Raw genomic sequence first — 22523 nt, forward strand, 5'->3', positions numbered from 1 at the left:
CCCCCTCTCACTCTGCCTGACTCTCTGCCTACCTGTGATCTCTCTGTGTCAAATAAATAAATAAAATCTTTAAAAAACATTAAAAAAAATAAATAAAAGATGTGACCCAAGCACAAGCTTTAAATATATATGTATGCTCTGGTTTGGTCACCTAGCATTCACGTTTTCCAGCATGAGAAGTCCATGCCTCCAGCAGAAAGGTCCCAGGATAAGATACACTGAGTAGATACAAATATAGTTTAAATCCTGGAGACCAGCTGAGCTCAAGTTGGGCCAGCTGAAAGCACAGCCAACCCTTAGCCCCACAGCAAGAAATAAATGCGGTACACCACCAAAATTCTGGGGCTGTTAAACACTACTATCAAGATAAAAACTTGCCTAATACACTCAATCATCCGCCTCCTTCCCTCCCTCCATTCCTCTGCCAATGGCTCCTATTGCCCAAACCCAGTAAGAAAATGAGAGCAGAAAGCCCCCCGATGCAGTCCACAAATATGCCCTGGAGGGAGAAAAGGAAAGCTGTGTCTCCGTGGATGAGCAACGATTCAAGAAAAGGTAAGGGATGAGATTCCTGGCGAAGACACCAGCGTCAACAAAGACGTGGAAGCACGAAATAAACAGCTTTGTGCTGAGAACTCCCAAGCATCTAAGTATCATCAGAACCCGTGAAGTTGAAACAGAGAGGAAAGCTGGGGCTCTAGAATATCCTAAAATCTTCCATCAGAAACCAAGGATTCCTTACCAGTAGAAAGGTTTTCTAAAGGCCCAACACATAACCTGTCATACAAAGGTCCACGCTTTCTTAAATTTCTGGATAATTATACATCATAATCTTCAAGAGACAAATTGTGAGTGGTGCCTGGGTGTCTCAGTTGGTTAAATATCCGCCTTCCACTCAGGTCCTGATCCCCGGGGTCTGGGATGGAGCTCTGCATCAAGCTCCCTGCTCAGGGGGGAGCCTGCTCCTTCCCTTCCTCCCTGCTCGTGGCTCCTACTCTCTCTCGCTATCTCTGTCTCTCCTTCAAACAAATAAATAAATAAAATCTTTTAAAAAGAGAGACATTATACTTCACTGAGCAGTATAAGAGCAAATAAAAAGCAGCATTTGTAATTCTGAATAGTATGCACTAATTCATTCATGGAAAGACAACCAGACTTCCTGGTATGAAACAAAAGAATCAAGACCTGAGCCGCACCCCAGCTGGGAGTACACACACATAGCCTCTAATGACACATGGCTCCCTCAGAACCAGAGAGAGAGAGACAAGTACTCCCAACAACCTCGATTATAGTAGGAAGCTCGGCAACTCCAACCACGCCCATGACTCTCGAGGCGCGAGTGAGATACCCGCCCTCATGAGGTCTCTCCAAAATCAGAACTTGGATCCTGAGAGTTACAGTCCCAGGATTCCTTCAGTTACTAGGGAGCCTATCTGGAACAACCTGGACATGTAGCCATTGTGCTTCTGTTTTCAATCACTTAAAGAAAAATCACTGGATCTCAGAGCTAAAAGGGACTTTAGACATCTACGAATCTCTTATTTAGATTAACAGAAACACAATCCAAAGGAGCTACATGAAATTATCACTGGTACACAATTAGCGTGGTCCTAAGCAAATGCAGAGGATAAAACACAGTTTCAAATTACGGTGTAGGCTGTAAAGATAAGGGACTGGTAATTAACATACACCAGCCTTATTCACAGTGTTCTATGCTAAACTTCAGGAGTTTTAACATTAGAAAGAAGATGTGTTTTATAAAATATTCATCTAGAATACTATGTTCATTTATAAATGAGGTTATAAAAATAAATTATTTTATAAAAATAAGAATGTCTTAATATCCAATAAAAGAATACAATACAGAAGGATATTTTTTGGTTCTAATAAAATTAGCAACTTCCCAGAGTCCCATCCTTGACACTATATTCCTCTAATTAATGAATTCTCAAAGTCTGAACTACCTGCATAAAAATCACTGCAGGTACTTAAGAAAAATTCAGATTCTAGGGGCCAACTCCAGACCTATTTGATTTCTAGGAACTCAGGAATTTTAACAGGTGGCCTTTAAATGCTCTAAAGTTTGAGAACCACTGCCATAGACAACCACCATACTCTCAGTGAGTCATTCATCTAATCATTACAATCTCCCAGAAATACTGAGCCAACATCCCAAAGCTAGGATCCAGGTTACCTTGCCGTCCTTCATCGTTGGTAAAGAGCCCTGTGTCACTGCTGCTACACACACTGCTGGTTTCACTGGAAAAAAAGAGTCAAACATAATAGAACACATCAGCTCCTGTGAAAAAGAAAGCAGTGCCCATTCTGGTTGTCAAATCTAACATCCCAAGTTTCCGTGATTTTACTCCAGTTCATTAGCCAACCACAAATGTAAATTTCATAATTAAGCCACAGAAGAGAGCTTATTTTCCTGTAAAACAAATAAAAGGAAAACTCTGTAACTTTTGCTTATTATTTCAAAGTACTTTATAAACATCTAAAGTCATTTTGTTAGGTTAGCATTAGAAAGTTATGTATTATGGTTCATAGACGTAATCTCAACCTGGCTAGGTATATAAACAATACAAAGCTATCAACCCATTTTGTTTATAAATCCTGTCAACTATCAGTTTCAAATGAAGCTATCCAACTTTAAAACATCTAACATCTATCATATTTTTTCCGCATTTACACAGCAACTAACAAAAATCCATGAACAAGAAGAAAGTCAGTATGACCAAAGGTATGTTTTCGGGTTTAATGGGTACAACAAAACTCATTTTCAAAACAGAAGGTTAAAAATAAACATACAGGGGCACATGGGTGGCTCAGTCGTTAAGCTGTTGCCTTTGGCTCAGGTCATGATCCCAGAGTCCTAGGATGGAGCCCTGCACTGGGCTCCCTGCTCTGTGGGAAGCCTGCTTCTCCCTCTCCCACTCCCTCTGCTTGTGTTCCCTCTCTTGCTGTGTCTGTCAAATAAATAAATAAAATCTTTTTAAAAATAAAAATATAAATATAAAAACAAACTCCATTTGAACCCACTTAAATAAAACTTTTACCCTATAGAATTCTGTACAATTGGTTTCATTTCCTGAGCCATCACTAACAACTGATTCTTGCCCCTTCTGATGCCGCATTTCTTTGGCCTAATCATCATTAAATTTGATTGATCTGGTTCAAGAAAAATTACTCTATTCTTTACATTACGAGCTATTTTCTTGAGTGGGAGTGTTTCCTTCCAAGCTAGTCAATTTTTTTACCTACTCTACAAGATGGAAGAAACCAAAGCAAGGAAGAAACATTCTCATCATATGGCATAAGGAACAGGCTTGGCAAAATCCCAGTCTACATTTCTGGATCAAAAATCTGAAAATATTCTGTATTTTGCAACATTTCCAAATATCTTGCCAACACTAAATCCTTAAAATCCTGATTAAGTAGCAATGCTTTCCTCACTTAAGTTTATCTCTGAATAAATCCAAGAAATTTGCTGTAGCAAGAGCCAATAAAACATACTCAATTTCTTTAAAGGCTCTTTCGTTTTATTTTCTTCTGTACTTGTAAGTGGGAACTTTCTCAGGTGTCATTCCAAGAAATGGCTCACAAAACTATATGACTGGATTCTGATGGATTTAGAATCTTCAAAGAGCTCTGTAGTTAAAACCAGAAGATATGCCCTCTGAGTTCTGTACTCTTCCTACTTCTGAGTTCAAGGAACTGTGCCTGCTGAACGTAATGGTGTTATTTTTGTGCTTCTAGCAAATTCCTAAGAGTATCAGTGGTCCAATTCCCTTGAGTCCTACTCACATTCTCTCATATTACTACTTTTTTATCCTCATCTGGCCTCAAAGATAAAGCAAATTTGACATTTTTTAACTCCTCTTGAGAGTAGGGTTTAAAAAGCACGTTAGGCCATGGAACAGATACTCTAGCCCACCATCATGTCATATACTTTACTAGTCAGCAGTATCACTAACCAAGATTTAGGGACCAGCAAACAGCTTGCCACCTATTTTTGCATAAGCTGTGAGCTAAGAATGATTTTTAGAGTTTAAATGATTGGGGATTAAAAAAAATAAAAAATCATTTTGTGACATGTGGGAATGATATGAAATTCAAATTTCAGTGTCCATAAATAAAGTTTTATTGGAACACAACCACAGTTATTCATTTACATATCATAGATGGCTGTTTTCACACTACAACTACAAAGTTCAGTAGCTCCAACACAGAACATATCACACACAAATCCCTAAAATATTTACTATCTGGCTCTCTACAGAGAAAGTTTGCTGATCCCTGCTCTACACATATTACAAATTCTACTCTTGAGTATTTAGAATTAAAAAATTAAAACCATTTTTCTTGATCACAAAATCTATCAATTCTTTTCCCCATTCATTTCTAGCCACCTATATGTCCTACAAGATAAGATTTCCTTGATCCTTTTTTGCATGGATTCCACTCTCTTGTTATTCTAAACAAAGGGACAAGCTCAAAGAAATCTGCTTGATCAAGAAAGGTGCTAGTAACCTAAAGCCTTTCTGTCGACTGCACATTTCCTATTTTTGTCAACAGCATTTAAGACTCACTGTTTTTGAAAAAGCCTGGACTAACCTTGTCTAAGCTTTCCCACTTATAGTTAATTAGAGGAAAGGCAATGAAATATCACCAGAATTTTAAGACTATGATCAAGGGAGACGGGTATTTTCTTCATAAAGAAAATAATTTGTCATGAAGAATGCTTATTACACAAAAGAATCACCAGTCTACTGGTATCCAGAAATGACTACTTCACAAATAGCATCTGCCAATTCTATTTATTCTCTCAGAAGGACTTGCATTGTGGAAATTTAATTATATGTAAGGAACTCTTAGCGTAATTTAATGAAAACAAAAGTCGAAACTTTGTGGTATGTCTGCACATAAACATTACGATACAGCAAGCAAAAATGTAGTGTTGGCCAAAAAGCAGAAGCAAGTATTTCCCCTTCCAAGTTACAGGCCAACGCTGTCCAGTCCTGCAGACTTTATTCACTTCTGGCTCAGAGATATGATTTCTTTGGAAAAAAGTAAGATTCATGGGACTTTAATGACAATCTGGTCAACTATAAAATGTCAAGTTAGCTAATTAAGCATAATGTTTAATATTTTATTAAAACTAAGCTCCCTTCTTTCAATAAACACAAGTTTCTTTTTGCACCTTTGTAGTTCACAGGTCAAAAAATAAAAGATGTCAGGATCCTACATTTTCCTATTCCAAAACCTTCAAATTTGTTTGTAACTTTTTTGCTATGAGCATTTTCACTAGGCAAGAAAAAAAAAGCTCTGCTCCTCATTTTATAAGAAAAAAATATGATCCTACCTTTAGGGTCCACTCTACTGGTGGTACTCTGAGGCTTAGTGAGAAGACAGAAACAGCCTTTATTAATCTTCAGAAAAAGTAACTAGACAAACCCCACAAAGATAGCAGGTGTGAAATCTTGTCTTTTCCTAAAATGGCAGCAACTCATAGAGGCATCAATGCCTCCTGCCTTTGCCTTGGGAGCTGTTCTGTACTCCCTGTTCTCACATGATTCTAAATATAAAAGTTTGCATATAAAAAAAAAAAAATCTTCCTAGAATATCTCTAAAATTTCTAAAAATGTATTAACCCTGCAAATAATTTACACATCATTCAAAAAACTCAATCCTAAATTGGGGCAATAAGAAGTTTCTCACAGAAAAAGGAGGAAGAAGCCCCATCTCCATTTCTCCTAACCCTTCAATCACTCACTCGGTAAGCATTTATTATTTACCATACACCAGAAACTGCTCTGCCCAGTACTAAAACTAACAAAGAAACAAGTCAATAAAAACATACAGGTGTACATTTTATTAAAAACCTAGTCCAGGGGTGCCTGGTGGCTCAGCCATTGAACATCAGCCTTCGGCTCAGGTCATGATCCCAGGGTCCTGGGATCGAGACCTGCATCTGGCTCCTGGGATCGAGACCCGCATCTGGCTCCCTACTTGGCGGAGAGCCTGCTTCTCCCTCTCCTGCTCCTCCTGCTTGTGTTCCCTCTCTCACTGTATCTCTCTCAAATAAATACATAAAATATTTTTTTAAAAAAATTTTTAATTAAAAATTAAATAAATAAAACCTAGTCCAGACTACAGAGAAGCTGTGAAAACAGAAAAAGAAGAATGCTTTACAGTGAATAATACTCTGCAAATAAGGGGTTGGGCAAGCCTACAGTTTAACCTTAATGATACTGAGGCAACCAACCCATTTCAGAAGCCAGAAAACACCTCAAAAGCCCTCTTATGTGAGTAAAAGTAGTAATAATATATTACACTTCTGTATAGTGGTCTTCACTAAAAAATGTTCCCACACTTAACTCAGCAGCATAGCCACCATTCTAAATAAGAAACAAGTAAAATTAAAGCCTGGGTTTTAGACCACCAATTGTGTTACCTAATTATTATAATATTGTCAGAAAAGCAACCGAACCACATCCAAAATGAAATAACGGGCGTGTAAAGAAAATCACCCTAACCTGCGGTTCCAGAGGCTTTCCTCTGCCAACATTTTATAACGAAAATTTCTGAACAGATGAGAAAGTTGAAAGAAGTTCCAATTACCACTCACACCCCATCACATCTACTGCACATCACACACTGCAATTAACATTTTGCTTTTTCTGTTTTATCACACGTCTATATAAGAAACCTTCCCACCCTGGCATCTTTGTAATTCAAGGCACTCTTGGTAGACCAGGTGATTGGTCATGGCATCCACTCTCAGAGAAGTAGATTATCAAGGAATCAAGCTTAATAAAACACTACTGATACCTCTCATCAACTTGAAGAATTAATTCCAGGGTGAACACTCGGCTAAACACTGTATACCTTGGTATGAACGTTAAAATGTTTTCCAAGTTCTGAAAATGAAGTGCCTTCCCTGTTAAAGAGTATTTTTTCAAGTTAGCAAAAACTCTTAGTTAAAAAGTTTCTAAAACTACAGTGTTTTTATTCTACAGAAGAGATCAGTGTTTTGGTCTTACTAAGTTCTCTAAATCTGAAATTCATGCTTGTTGGTAAAAGCAAAGTCAATGAAGTGAAACCCCATCTCAGCACCTAGAAACACCAGCAGTAACTCTCAACTCAATTTTACTCCTTTCCTCCCCGACCCCTACCCCTACCCCACCCTCACCCCAACCCTATACCCACAGGATCATCCGGCACTGTCTGGAGAAATATTTTGTCAGGACTTGGGAGCAGGGGAGGGGGAGTTGGTCTCCTACTGGCATCTGTCAGGTAGAGGGAGGGATGCTGTTAAACATCCCACAATACAAGGTCCACAGGACAGCCCTCACAACAAAATTATCTGGCTCAAAATGTCAGTAGTGTCAGAGTTAAGAACCCTCACCTATAGGGATGAACAAACTACAGGATGCAGTGGGCAGGGCATCATGTTAAAAGAAACACCACTTCAGAGGAGGAGAGGAGGCTGTGCCCTTCTGTTGGATAAAACCAGCGTCCAGGGACAGAGGTCAACATCCCATAGTAGTAACAATGTCATTCTCTTGCCAGAGCTTCAATGAGTCTTGGGCCTCTGGATCCCATGGAATCATGAGAAGGTAGCTGGACCTTCAGGCCTACTGGTAAACTGAAACTACTCAAGTAGTACAGAGGATCCCTCCCTGCCTAGCCTGGGCAGAAAGAAGAGCATTTATAGGGAGAGCAAGAGATCCAGGCTGGGTAAGAGGGAAAGATCTCACTCATTCCAATGTCCCGGATGCCTAGCAGAGCACCTGGCACAAAACAGGCCTTCAGCAAATGTTACATAAATGGAGTGAACTCCTTCAGATCAACTCTGCTGCTTCCCTCCTATGGCCTTTGTGGCAGGTCCTTCAATCTCTAATCCTATTTCCTGCATGTAAAAAGTGAATGGGTTCTTTAGAGGATGTGATGACATGAGGCATGTGAACCCATTTTGTGAATTCTAGAGCATTATACAGAGGCAAATGAAAGACTCAAAAGCTACATCTATGGTGCTAATTCTTTTATGTGCCCAACATTATTACTTTAGAGGCTAATAATAGTAATTTCCTGATAGTCTTTTTATTAAAATAGTAATCTCAATTCTATAGGACTCTCCATTAAACTTCCATAGAGAAAAAAGAATTCTATGGGACTCAAATCTATTTTCATTTTGAATGGAAAAATAAATGTGGCCTATGAAGTCTAGTATTTTCCCTGGGTTTCATCCGAGAGAGGCAGACGCAGCTCTCAGCAGATATCCAAACCAAAAGTATCTCAAACAGCAGTCTGGTACTTGAATTGAGTTTAAGAAAAGTATTAATATATTACTGTTAATTACTGAGACCAGTAATATCATGTACTGGGAGTTCTACTATAGGCCCAGCGAAATACTGAGTGCTCCAGGCTCCATGTACAGTATGGTATATGCTTGGGCTTCTCTCTCCCTCTCCTTTGCCCCTACCCCCTGCACTCTCTTCCTCTCTAAAATAATCTTAAGCAAAAAGAAAAGAAAAGAAAAGAAAAGAAAGAGCTCTCTTAATGCCATATCTTGAATTTTTAAAAATAAATATTCATTTTCAGTATACGTATTTAAAACACAACAAAATATACTCTCAGTGATCTATATATACCCTTGCTTGCCCTTTGAGTTCCTGAATGCTCTTCCTTTGAAATCAAAGTAAAAAACATTCCCCCAAATTCCAGAGGAAATATTACTCTGAGAATACCATTCCTCAAACTAGCTTCATACTAAGGAAAAAATCTCAGAGGATGGGGAGACATCTATGGTAACAAGACTGTCAGATGATTCCCAATGATCCCAGTCGCCTGGTATTTCCCAGCCTGGTAGTCTGTATAACCAATAGCATAGGCAGAAGTAATGGCAGGTTACTTCTGAGATTAGGTTATAAGAGACTATGGCTGCCATCTTGGGCACTCAAGCAAAAGCTGGCACGCTCTCACTCTCCCGCTCTCTCAAAACATTCCCTCTAGGGAAAAGCCAACAACCACGTGTCTTGAGGACACTGACAGCTCTGTGGAGGGGCCCACATGGAAAGGAACCTAGACTCTCAGTCCAACAGCTTATAAAGAATTAAAATCTGCCAACAGCTCTATGAGCTTGAAGTGGATTCTTTGGCCCCAGTTGTGCCTTGAAACAAATGTAGCCAGGGCCAACAATCTGCAACAATATGAAAGAGTCTGAACCTGAACCACCAGCTATGCTGCTCCCAGATACCTGACTTCAGGAACTGGAAATGTTTGTTGCTTACAGCTACTAAATTGTAGGGCAGCTTTTTTTCTCCATCAGTAAGTAATACAGCATTTTCATTAATCTTTTTTGAAAGTAATTCCCTGCTTTTGAGCCCTAACAAGAAGCTTCTAGTCTCAATAAAACCAATCTCTCAGGGGGCACCTGGGTGGCTCAGTGGGTTAAACCCCTGCCTTCAGCCCAGGTCATGATCCCAAGGTCCTAGGATAGAGCCCTGCATCAGAGCTCTCTGCTAGGTGGGGAGCCTGCTTCCCCCACTCTCTCTGCCTGCCTCTCTGCCTGCTTGTGATCTCTTTCTCTGTCAAATAAATAAATAAAATCTAAAAAATAAATTTTTAAAATATCCCTCAGTATTCTCATAATTGGGAGGAAAAAACAGTTTGTCCTCTGAACTGACGGCTTGCTGGTCTTTCATATTCCTAATCACAAAGAACTACAAATTTGTTATTGAATGAGAGTAGTTTATACCTGTGTCAATTAAAATAAAGAGGTACAGAATTAATTTATCACCTATAATCAAAAAGGTGGTATCAGTAAGTTAATACCCAGATTTCTCACCCACTGATTTTTTTTTTTTAAATAGCCCAAAAAAATCTTTGCTCAATTTTTTTCCTGGGTCAAGGTGGTAGACTTATAACCATATATAATCAGACCTCAGAGTCCTAAAGTAAATATGACTGAGGGAGAGGTTTTTCAGAGAAACATCTCACATCAACTGTAAAATTAGTCTCACAATAGGTTATAAGAATGTATAATGAAGGAGCTTGGTTTTCGGTTTCATTTAGAGGGAGGACACCATGCTAGAAAACCACCTCACTGGGTTCACGGGCTCATTAATGCGGCCCCTGCCCCAGGTATACTTTGTAAAGGTAATGATTTTCCTCAGGACTATGCCTCAGTTATTGCACTGGGGACTGTGCCTTAGAGAAACCCACCCATCCTTTAAGGACTTACCTTTTCTTAGAGCTAAGAGATTCATCTTCAGTTAGATGAAATGTCTTTTCAGAGTCAATTTTTAAAGAGCATATATTCTGAGACCTGAATGTCTGAAAATGTCTTTCTGCTGCCTTTGCATACGAAATCTATCTAAGCTGTATATAAAATTCAGGGAGGAGTGGGAAGAGCAACCTTACCCCCAGTCGAAATTCTAAAGGCAACTGTAGCCCCTCACATTTAGTACGGCAGGGATAAATGCTGGTGTTTTTCTCATACCTTTTAAAATTGTTCTTTAGATCTGTTCTGTTCCCACCACCAACGCAGAATGCAAAATTTTGCCAGGATACGTCTAGGTAGATGTGTTTTTTCATTTGTTTTTCCCTTTTAATCTTTACACTTAATTTTTTCGACTCAGAACACTTTTTCTCTTTAGTTGTATTTTAAAAATCATTATTCCAATTCTTCAGTTTCTTCCTGTGGAATATTTACTCACAGACCGGGCCTCTATCCTTTGTCCTCCAGATAGATCAACTTTTCTCTCATTTTTACCTCCTCTCTCTGCATTTTGGGAGGGCTTCAAAGTTTTCCACATCAAATCAATTTTCAGCAAAATGAATTGTTCTTTTTTGTTTTTTATTTTAATTTTTTTTTTATTTTTTTTAATTAACATATATTATTTGCCCCAGGGGTACAGGTCTGTGAATCGTCAGCCTTACACACTGAATCTCCTGTTTTAACACTGCAATTACATTTCAAATTTCCCTACAATTCTCTTCCCATACTACTGGCTTTTCAAATAGCCACCTTGTCCTTATGATTTACTGCTCCTCTTTCAAAGTGAAATAAGTCATTCAAACACAAATATTGTATGATTTCACTCGTAGGTGGAATCTGAGAAACCGAACAGATGAAACACAGGGAAAATGGGGGAGGGAGGCAAACCATAAGAAACTCTGAACTATAAAGAACAAACTGAGGGTTGCTGCAGGGGAAGTGGGTGGGAAGTGGGCTAAATAGTGATGGGGATTAAGGAGGGCACTTGTGAACACTAGGTGTTATATGTAAGTGATGAGTACTTCCTAAAACCAGTATTACACTTTATGTTAACTAGAATTTAAACAAAGACTTTAGAATACGGGCGCCTAGGTGGCTCAGTGGGTTAAAGCCTCTGCCTTTGGCTCAGGTCAAGATCCCAGGGTCCTGGGACCCAGTCCCATGTCGGGCTCTCTGCTCAGCAGGGAGCCTACCTACCCGCCCACCCGCCCCCCAACCCCCCCCCTCGCCTGCCTCTCCACCTACTTGTGATCTCTGTCTGTCAAATAAATAAATAAAATCCTAAAAATAAAACAACAACAAAAAACTTTAAAACCAACCAACAAAAACCAACCAAATAAAAAAGTGACTATGTCTTCATGCATCCTAAAGAAGATTTTCTGAAATGTTCTTCTGGTTTCCACTGGCAATCATTTTCAAAGATATGTTTTTCCTCTAAACTTTCAGAATGAAGTTCCTTTTCCCTTATTCTGCAGAACTTGCTCAAAGGACTCTTCTTGAGAACTGGTTTACCTAAAATCTGGTTATTTGTCAATAGAAAGGGTGTGTAAATTACCCCTGGTCCCACTCTCTAGTCCCCTGGATACGGGAAACATGTTCTTCTCACACTACAGCTGGCCAAGACAATGTGCAGAGGCGCTGGTCACTGGGGCAATGTGCAGTGCCCCATGTCACTGGTAGCTTTTCTCTCATATAGCTATGTTGGACTAAGACAGGATCTTCTTCTAACTCTCAAGGGTCTGAAATATATAAGGTATATAAAACATTACAATTTCTGGAATGCACCACTAAGTGATTTTTTTCTTCTCTGCCCATGCCAACAGTAAACTTTATTCTTGGAGAATCTATTTCCTAGGATTCAATTTGTTGTGACTGCCTCCTACCCCAAACACAAATGCACACACAGAAAACACTAATTCCCTATCCAAGTGTATTCTGGTAGTTAGAGCCTCCAAATGAAGATGGAAAGATACCAACTGGGAAGTACGGTAGTTCCCCCTTATCCACAGCAGCCACTTTAACACCCCCAGTGGATGCTTGAAACTGTAGTTAACCCTCCGATATGCCATGTTTGTTCCTACACATAAATCTGCGACTGTTTTATTTATAAATTAAGCACAGTAAAAGACAAGCAATAACCAATAATAAAACAGCACAACATAGCATAATAAAAGTTTTATGAATGTAGTCTCTTTCTCTCAAAATACCTTATGATTCTCACTCTTCTTCCTAGGATCATGGGAGAGGATAAAACGGCTACGTCCCGAGCTGAAGTGAGCTGAATGACGCAGGCTCTGTGAGGCAGTGCTGGGCTACTACAACTACTTCTGACGATAGGGCAGGGCTTCCAGACTGCACCAGACTGAACCTGCCTGCGGGTAACTCAAACCACTGAAAGAAACTGTGAGTGAGGGGGGACTCCCGCAGGATGGACCACTACTCTGGCTCAAACTGCAGCTGCCTGATTTTCTGACTGAAATGAACCCTGTATTTGTGAACAAAGGTCTGACTACAGAGAAAGGAGGAAGGCTCTCGCTCCCTGCCTTCAGCGTCAGCTCGGCACTGCTGATGTGGGCTTCCGACCTCACAGGTAGCAGCCTTGTGGTTTGAGGAAATCTTGGCAAGAGCCAACTCTAAGTGCTAGGTCCTGGTGATACGAGTTTACATGTTTTATGTCTTTGTAAGTATTTTGGTGGGCAGCTGATCCTGCCTATCAAATGCTTTTTATTTTCATTTTTTTTTAAGTTTTTTATTTATTTATTTGACAGACAGAAATCACAAGTAGGCAGAGAGGCAGACAGAGAGAATGGGGGAAGCAGACTCCCCGCTGAGCAGAGAGCCCGATGCAGGGCTCTATCCCAGGACCCTGGGATCATGACCAGAGCCGAAGGCAGAGGCTTTAACCCACTGAGCCACCCAGGCACCCAGATGCTTTTTAAAGTATGAAGTTACAATGATGCCCTGGAATGGGGCTGTGACTAAAAAGAATGACAGAAAGATCATACAGCACAACCTCTACCAACTCTACACTAACTTAGCACATGGTCCCCAAGGCCCAGGCTTGAACCCCTTCAGTGACCTAGAACTCGCTACCCCGTCAAACAATTCATTTCATTTTTAGAGTTCAAATTTTTCGGAATGTTACTGAGGCAACACTGAACCCTCTACTTTGAGTCCTACCACCGTCCTCTAGAGTCACACAAAATAATCCGAACACATTCCTTTCAAGAGACAGATCTTCAAATACAGTAGTATCAAATCCACCTCCCAAGCTGTCTTTCTTAGTTGTTCCTAAAGATCTACTAGCAGGACTTTGGAGTACATCTACATAAGCACACCATGCTGGCTATTCAATATTCCCAAATGCAACAGCACCGTCTGCAACAATGGTACATGTACTCTCGGTCAGCATCCCTAGTTATGGAACAGAAAACAGAACAACCTCAACCTACCACATATATTCTTTCCCACAGTTCCAGTGGCCCCTGATTAATGACCTCCACTTGCAAAGGAGGCTACTTACCTTAACCATGAAATAATGAATGCTATTGATCCAACAAGCTACTGCTATAGAGAGTTACTGATCACCCAATCTTTGTTAAAATGGTCCTCATTTAGCAATTTCACTGTCACAAACACCTGGAGCAAAGCATGCTCATAATTAAAGAGTTTGGGGGAGTTAAAGTGAAAGGTGATGGACAGAGATCTCAGCTTTCTCCCATTTATTCTTGCTTCTGAGCTATTGTTTGTGTCAGAAGGGATATTGATTTTCTATAAAAATAAGAAAACAAGAGGCACCAAGGGGCTGCAGAAGGTCAGCCTGGGCTGGAGAAGGAGGGGGAGGTTTAGCACTCTATCTCTGTCACTTGCCTTCCAAGAGAAAGGAATATTTTCTTTCCTGTGAGATCGGCCTCTAATACATCACCTTAGAAAGGCTCCAGACTGAGACTTCAGGCCAACACCAAACTGATTCACTTATAAAAGAACAGAAACTAAACTATATTCAAGGGGAACAAACAAATGTGTTAGTGAAAAACAGAGCAAAATCAGGCTATGAATCACCTAATGGCTGCTACACGGACAATATGAATAAGAACAGTAGAAAGTAATTGCACAAAAGAACCGCTCCATTTTAGAATGGAACACACATACAAAGGAAAACATTAAAATAACCGATCTTTTTGCAAGCACAAAATACTACTACCTCATAACCACTTTCAGTTCCTCAGAATCCCTGAGGGATTGGTTGGTGCAGAATTGAAGGAAGAACAGAAAAAGAGAAGTAAAAAAGAATTATTGGTCATGTTTAAAGCTATTCCATGGTTAATTAATAAAGTGAGTTTAAGGAAATTAGAAATAAAGCTCTCTGGTTGAGTCATACATTTTCAAACCTAAAACTCATGACATACATTTTTTTAAAAGAACTGTATCACTGACAAGGCTAGGTTAAATTTAATGATCACCTTCATCCTAATAATTCTACAAGTTTGAATCATACAGGCTGACAATCCTCAATGACTCATAAAAAGTAAGGTTCTAGGGGTGCCTGGGTGACTCAGTTGGTTGAACATCTGCCTTCGGCTCAGGCCATGATCCTGGAGTTCAGAATCAAGCCCGGGTCAGTGGGGAGTCTGCTTCTCCCTCTGCCCTTCACCCGGCTCCTGTTCTCTTTCCCCTAAATAAAAAAAAAAAATCTTTAAATAATAATAATAATTGAGGGAAGAAGATTTTAGTTCCATCTTACTTGAGAGACTGAATATAATTTGCAGTCTCCTCTCTTTCTCCACAGGGTAGATTTTGGTGGGGGGGGGGGGAATACAAAGCACTTCTGCTCATAACTACAGATGAATCAACATAAGGCATATACTTAAGACTCCCAAACAGTGAGATTCTAAAGACGTAGTATTCTCATTTTCGGTCTGCTACTACTCTGCCTATTATTCCCTCACAGCTACAAGGCCACGTTATTAAAGACCTCTGAAGTCACGGACCAGGCAAATAGCACAAATGGCGGGGTGGGGGGGCACGACACGACAAGATCTTCTCAATTTAGAAAAGAATTTCGTAAGAACTGCTGCCTGCTTCCACTTACCCAAGCTCTCATATAACCAGAATGTTTATTATTACAACCTGACTATAACGTGCAATAGATGTGTCTGGGGTAAGAAAGAACTGGAAGGACTGAAGGCCTCACTGCTAAATTCAGACTCCCTATCTGGAACCATTCTCAGACTATTAAGAGCAGACAGAGTTAACAGTCTCTCACCTACAATTATGTCATAATTTAACAAGAAATTCTGGGGAAAAAATATATACAAGCTATCATTGCAAAAAAACAATTAAAAATCACTATTCTCAACAATAAATTATTTGGCATATAGGTTTGATACTGAAACAAACTTAAATGCCTCAATCAAGGGTTTTGGTATTGTAAAAGGCTGTAAGTTGACTAAACATTTGATTAAAAATAACACCAACAAAAAAAACTTTATAACCCAAAATCATACATATAAACTGGGCAACTAAGTCTGAGGAGATACATTAAAAGAAAATTAAGAAGCGAAATTATAAGCTTATCTGGTTGTGCAGACTGGCAAATATAAAGTTAGTCAGAAAAACTGTTAAAGCTGGATTTAAAATCTCCCATGAAAGGTACAGGGATAAACATCTAAGCAGCTTTCCCTATTACTGACATAGCTTCACCTCATAGTTCCTAAGATTTATGTCTTTGTTTTTCAGACAAACTTCAAGAGGAAAGTCCTAAGAAAAGCCACATATTCTAAGCTAAGATGAGACGGAAAAAGAGCCATGGAAAAGGGACACTAAAGGGGCAGCAAAACATGGTGGTTAAGTATGAACTTTGGAATCAGGTTCAATTCCCAGTTTTGCCACTGGGTGACCTTGGGCAAATTATCTAAATGCTACTAACCTCCATCTCCTCTTCTACAAAATACGAATAGCGGTCCTACCATACAGTGGAATTCTAAACATTCGATTGGGACTACCAACCCACTAGGCAGCCCCCATAAAGCCATTTGATTTGATGCTATGAAGAAGATAGAAACAATGTAGGGATATCAAATCCCAGGTAAAGCAGGGGGTGGTCCCTCACCACCAAGAACTGCCCCATTCAAAACACCAACAGCATCTTCCTTGAGAAACAGTTATCATACAATGATATTAAGAATAATATTAAAGTATCAAGGTGGGGATTAGTCCAATGTTCCTAGGACTACCTGAGATATAAAAAACAAAGTCACCAAAAACTGCACTGCCATTTTAAACATGCACCTAAAAGACCCAAATGTTTCTGGCCTAGTGACATCTAGTATAAGACTAATGGGATTTGGTACTGTTATTTTCAAAGCCCACTATGTGTTCAGACTACGTGAATGTCAGCTGTAAAAAATAAGCTCCACAGAGTCAAACTGGAAGGAGCAGACAACAGAATTATAGCCCAGTACCTAAAGCCATGACTCTTGATGGGGAAAGGCAGCTTACCAGGAACATACACGAACTCCACGTGCCTGGCACCAGCATTTTCTCGTGTACACAAACACACGCCCCAGCCTCTGCTGAGACCCTCATTCTACCAACATCTACTTTTGATCTACATGGCATAAGCAGCAGCAAGTTGTTTTTAAAATAAAATTCATGGCTTCGCATGTGAAGTACACATTTAAAAACAATTTTTAGAAACAAATGTGTTTGTTTATACACAGCCTTCTTGACATAGGGAAACAGAATCATGAATGTACTGTAAAAAGCTAGAGATAAACCCTAGCTGCCTGCTTACGGGAGGGCTACAAAGTCAACACCACGGTGGCTGGTTTGGAAAGAAAGCTGAACTCATCAAGACTTGGGGTAAAAATAGCCAGGAAAATCTCTGAGTAAGGGAGAGCTCACCATTCTGACATGTTCTCATCAGAGCCCTGTTTTTGTTCATCTGCTTCACACTCCATCCTTTCTTTCCTTCCTGTTTTGCTTAGGAAAGTCCTATTTTCTGCTGATTCACACAACCCATGACCTGAGGAGGCCCAGGGAGTATTCTCCTTCCAGCGGGACAGACGCTGCTTCTTAGCCGACTTGAACCTGCAGCCTCTCTCATAGCTCCAATCTGACACCTTGAGCTTCTGCTGAAGGCTGGCGGCCACCTCCGATGTCACTCGCTTCACCTTCCGCCGGCGCCGGAGCGGTCGACACGGTGCATTTTCGGTAAAGGAGTCAGACTCGTGCCAAGAGTGCTGCTTACTCTTAACAATGGCATTGAGCGCTGGGTGCCGTTTGGCTACCATTGTGTCATCGGAGTCACTAAAATTGGCAATAGGGGCCATTTCTCGACAGTCCTTGATGGCTTCATCAAGACTCGACTCGGAGGCCTCACTGTAGCAGCAGGTATGTTCCGCCAGGTGAGTGAAGTCGGAACGGCGCTTCCGGCCTCTCCTTTTGCGAAGCTGCCGCCTCTGCTGCCTAGGGCTCAGGGCCATCTCCTCCCACAGCTCACCAAGCTTATTCTGCTCGGATGTCTGCTCTAAGGCTGAGGCTAAGTCATGCACCAGCTCATCCATGAGGCCACATCTGCCAAAAGAAAGTTCAGAAAAAGAAAAAGAAAACCTGAATAGGATTCTGCTGTTTAGAGTAATTTTATAAAATAGATCATGGCACTGCAGGGTCCACCCCATCTACAGAAAATAAAGTCATCTTTCATCTGGCTACACTTAAGACTGTTCCTACACCCATGCACCTTTAAGCCACTAAAAACAGAGGTGTTTATCCTTGTTAGGTACCTCAAGTCAACATGCTTTTAAAGCACAAAAAAAAAAATAAATAAATAAAAATAAATCACTCACCAGATCACAACTAGGATGTTAGCAAAAATGAGCAAAGCCAGGGATATAAATCTTTCCTCCCCTTTTCCCCAATTAAACTTGTCACTAAATTATCTGATGATCGAATCCAAAAAGATTAGAGAAAGTCTCTTTAGACAGGAGCAGAAAAACACACAATTTCAAAACCATGGATAAAGAATTGTTCCATGGGCTGGGGTCACTTGCGGAAGGGAGGAGAAAGACAACTTAGTGACTCACTTTAAGGACCACTGCTTGCGGTTTCAGTGATCCAAGAAATTGTGGTAACCAGATGTGCACCCTGAATGGAAAAAAGACACTGTCTGCCCCCACTCTGGTCCCAACTACCACCTGGAAGCTAGCAGGGAAGGAATTTTATCGGGTATGTCATATCTTTTTTAACAATTAGCAGCTTCTAAGCTCTTCTTCCATCCTTCAGAAAATTAAGTGATCATAATTATGTGCTTTAGTACCAATCACACAAAATCAGGACGTAACTGATGCTGAAATGACAGGGACAGATGGAGTCTCTATGATTTGTAGCTAACCGCTTTCTACATTTTTCTATTTTTCTATTCATTCTTGCCAAACCCTCATACTTCTGGGGTCACTTCAGAGGCAAATCTTCCAAGGGATGAGAGCAGTACGAGCAATTTTCAAAATGCCCTTTTAAAGGTAAATGTCTAATATAATTTTTACAATACCTTATTAAATACATATTAATTTAGTATCTTTTCCCTAGCTCTCCTTAAGCCCAAAGTATTTCAAGCCCATAATTAGAATTTAAAACTGTGAGCCACCACTCTCAGACCCTATTTCCATTCATGCAGTCTACATTTGCAAAGGGCTTTCTAAAACCTCTTTTCAGGCTGTCCCTATGCCAATGAATTCAAAGGCAAGAAAACAGGAGGCTGGCTTATCTATCACATGGGTGGGAGCAATGGGACATCTAGTTCCACAACCAAACAAACACACAAAAACGTCTCCAGGTGTCAAAAGCCACAGAACATAAAATGACCACGTCCTTTCAAGCAATACGAGGTCCTGACGGGGGTCTGGGAGACAACTGCCCTTAAGACCAAAACATGTGGGGACATCACGTCTAAACCTATTTCCTTATTAAAGAACTACTGCTTTTAAGACTCAGGCAGAACTGTACACTTTAACGTGGAGCCAAGTTACAGAACTGGCAGCTGTTTGTGCAGAATCCTTTCCGATCTAAGGGAATGCAATTCGAACAGCCGGTGACAGAACCCTGAGCCCCCCACACCTTCAGTCTCGGGTGCACGCTCCAAGAGAAAGCCCTTGTCCAGCAAGCACTCGAGAAGAGGAAAGGTAAGTCACGCAAAGAAAAGAAGGGGAAAGGCAGCCGCACGGCTGGAGCGAAAGACCGGGTTGCGAGGAGCGGGGGAGGAGGCAGGCGTCAGGAAGCAACTTCTCCTGTGGGCTCACCGGGGCAGGGGGTCAGTCCTTCCCGGGCAGAACTGCAAAAAAAGGAAGTCCTGGCGACTAAGAACCCTCCGTAATCAGGGGTCGCAACATGGCCACATATGTAAGAAGGAGCTTGTTTGGGAGGACTCTCCCCCACGCCCCGGCCCGCCCCCGAACACTAGAACGAACACAACTCGGGACACCAAGCCCTCACGCTGTCGCCTGCCCAAAAGAGTCAGAAAGAAGAAAGGAGAAGAGGTGACTGTCGCCCCGGAGACGCCCGAACCTCGTTCCCCGGCATGGGGTCGATGGGCCCTGAAAAACAAGGCCCAGCCGCCCTCGCCCCTCCCGCCAACCTCCGCAGCCCCGTGGCGGCTATAGCCCCTCGGCCTCAGCCGGGAGCCCCGATCCCCGCTGGCGCCGGCCCCCTGGACCCCGACCCTCTCAACCCACTCCTCCCCCTCACCAGCTGCCGCAGCCACCTCCAATGGCCGCCGCTTTTGGGGCCGAGTCTCCCCGCCGGGGTTTCCCTTTCTGACCTCATTTCCGGTCCGGGCCGGAGGGGTGGGGCAGTGGTGGAGGGGGAGGGGCTGGCTACTCGAGAAGTCCCGCCCCTGCCCAGCGCTTCCGGTCCGTGGCCGCGCCCACTTCCGTCCCACGGAAGGCGGGGCCTTGGAGTAGCCGGAACAGGGACTGGGGGGGCCCCGGGGGGCGGGGGCTAAGGGCGGGAGGGTGAAGGATGAGGTCCACATCTGGGGCTGGACACTCCGCCCCGGGCTGGCCTCATCTGCCTCGGGGACGTCAAGAAATTGGGCACTAGGGAGGGACTTCAGCCTCGCCCTTGTTTGCTGACCTACTTTTAGAAAGGGTGTATGAAATGGAGGGGAAATGGATCCTCATTCTTGACTGAGAGTTGGCACAACGATTAGCCTGGTACCTTTGTAGTGAATCACTCAGTCTTACAAATACAAATGCCTTGAGCAACAAAACAAAGTACTATGGGATTATAACTCTAAGTATAAAATCAATTCCCATGCATCTCTACTGACATAAACTAATGAATACAGACATGAATAAAGTAATAAACGGGGAAAAGGAGATAAATCTCTGGTGCAGAAAAATTCCAAAGACTTTATGTAGATAACTCACCCTGAAGTATAACTCCCAACCCCTTGAATGAGGGCTGTGTGTAATGACTTCCTTCTAAAGAGCACAGTATGGAAAGAGGGGAAGTGAGGAGAGTGGAGACACTCGGCAAGTACTACCTTGGCCAGGTGATCAGGGTTAACATGAACAGTGATAAATCACCCTGATCCTGTGCATGCTAGCTATGATATGATGAAAGTGGCATTTTACCTCTTTGATATTTTCCTTCCAAATCCCGTACACCCAGTCTAATCCAGAGAAATAAATCAGACAAACTCCAAATGAGGGACGTTCTACAGAATGCTTGACCAGTATTCCTCAAAACTGTTAACGGCAAAAAAACTCAAGGAACGTCTGAGAAATTGTCACAGCCAAGAGGAAGCTTAAGGAAATGTGACAACTAAATGTTGTGTAGTATCCTAGTTGGCAGACTGAAACAGAAAAAGGATATTAAGTAAAAACTAAAGGAACTTGGATAAACTATGGAATTCAGTTAATAATAATGTTTCAATGTCGGTTCATTAATTGTGACAAATGTTCTATATATTAACGGAAGAAGTTAATAATGGGGAAACTGAGTATGGGATATAGAGGAACTGCCTGTAGTACCTTTGTAATTTTTCTGCATACCTAATACTAGTCTAAAATAAAAAGGTTATTTTTTTCAAATGCACATACCTTTGACCCAGAAATTCTGCCTTTGAGGAATTTTATTCTGAAGAAAAACTGAAAATTGGCACAAAAATTTTAAATTGTGGAGAGAGGGGTGAGAAGACTAGAAAGAAAAATCCTACAACAGGGATTAGTTATCTAAATTATGGCACATCTATGGGATGGAATAACTCTATATCCTTTTAAAGTTGATGTGGAAGAATAATGAACGAAAAGTCATCAGTTTCTGGTTGTGTACATTCCTACATGACTGTGTTACTCCAATAAAAAGGTTATTCTAAAAAAATAGAGTATGATGTATTCATGTATACAGGAAATTAAATCTGTACTTGCCTGGGAATGTAACTAAAGTGATACACTACACATCACTGAAAATAGTTCCATTATAAATGACCATATCTTCTACCTGATAGATATTTTTATGGATTTTCAGCATTTTCTTTCCCTTTTTTTTTTTTTTAAGATTTTATGTATTTGAGAGAGAGAGAATGTGAGAGAGACAGAGGGAGCACAAGTGGGGTGGGGGGGACAGAGGCAGAAGCAGATTCCCTGCTGAGCAGGGATCCTGACATGGGACTCAATCTCAGGACCCTGGGATCATGACCTGAGCCAAAGGCAGATGCTTAACTGACTGAGACACCCAGCCTCCCCTTTTCAGAATTTTCAATAGATGAAACTTACGATGTAAAGAATTAAGGAAAGAGACTAGGAGGACTGAAGTTGGGTGCCAGCACGATGAAGAGTGGTCAGTACCATTTACACAGCTAGAGAAGTCAAGAAGAGAAACAGCTTTGGTGAGAAAGTGATTAATTCCATTTTGGACACACCAAATTTGTAACTTTCACAGGAGAGAAAAATTGTTCTAAAGTTGTTCGCAACCATCAGCCCTCTTTTTTGGTTAAGTGAAGTTCTCTCCCACAAGCAAACTAAGTGTCCATTGATAAATAGATTAAAAAAAAATGTGGTGTACACACACACACACACACACAGGAATATTACTCAGCCTTTAAAAAGGCAACAACGTGGATGGACATAGAGGGTGAAGTAAGTCAGATTGAGAAAGACAAATACCATATTATTTCACTCATATGTGGAATCAAAAAAATGAATAAACAAACAAAAAGCAGAAGCAGACTTATAAA

General features: G+C 41.1%; 1 protein-coding gene across 3 annotated transcripts in view; it reads right to left on the reverse strand.

Annotated features, from left to right (window-relative positions):
- Window positions 1-20115, reverse strand: part of GPATCH2L (G-patch domain containing 2 like) — a 54028-nt gene extending 33913 nt beyond the window's left edge. For 2 of the 3 annotated variants that reach the window (XM_059373679.1, XM_059373681.1), the window contains exons 1-3: window positions 20030-20115; window positions 17192-17863; window positions 2195-2259 (exon numbers count right to left, since the gene is read on the reverse strand). In XM_059373679.1, the coding sequence (XP_059229662.1) occupies window positions 2195-2259; window positions 17192-17853 (727 nt within the window). In that variant the 5' untranslated portion in view covers window positions 17854-17863; window positions 20030-20115. Of the gene's footprint in view, window positions 1-2194; window positions 2260-17191; window positions 17864-18372; window positions 18445-20029 lie in introns of those variants that run through there. The other variant, XM_059373680.1, reaches the window with a different exon arrangement.
- Window positions 20116-22523: the final 2408 nt, after the last annotated feature.

The sequence above is a fragment of the Mustela nigripes genome, chromosome 13, assembly GCF_022355385.1.
Source record: "Mustela nigripes isolate SB6536 chromosome 13, MUSNIG.SB6536, whole genome shotgun sequence".
Classification (NCBI taxonomy): Eukaryota; Metazoa; Chordata; class Mammalia; order Carnivora; family Mustelidae; genus Mustela; species Mustela nigripes.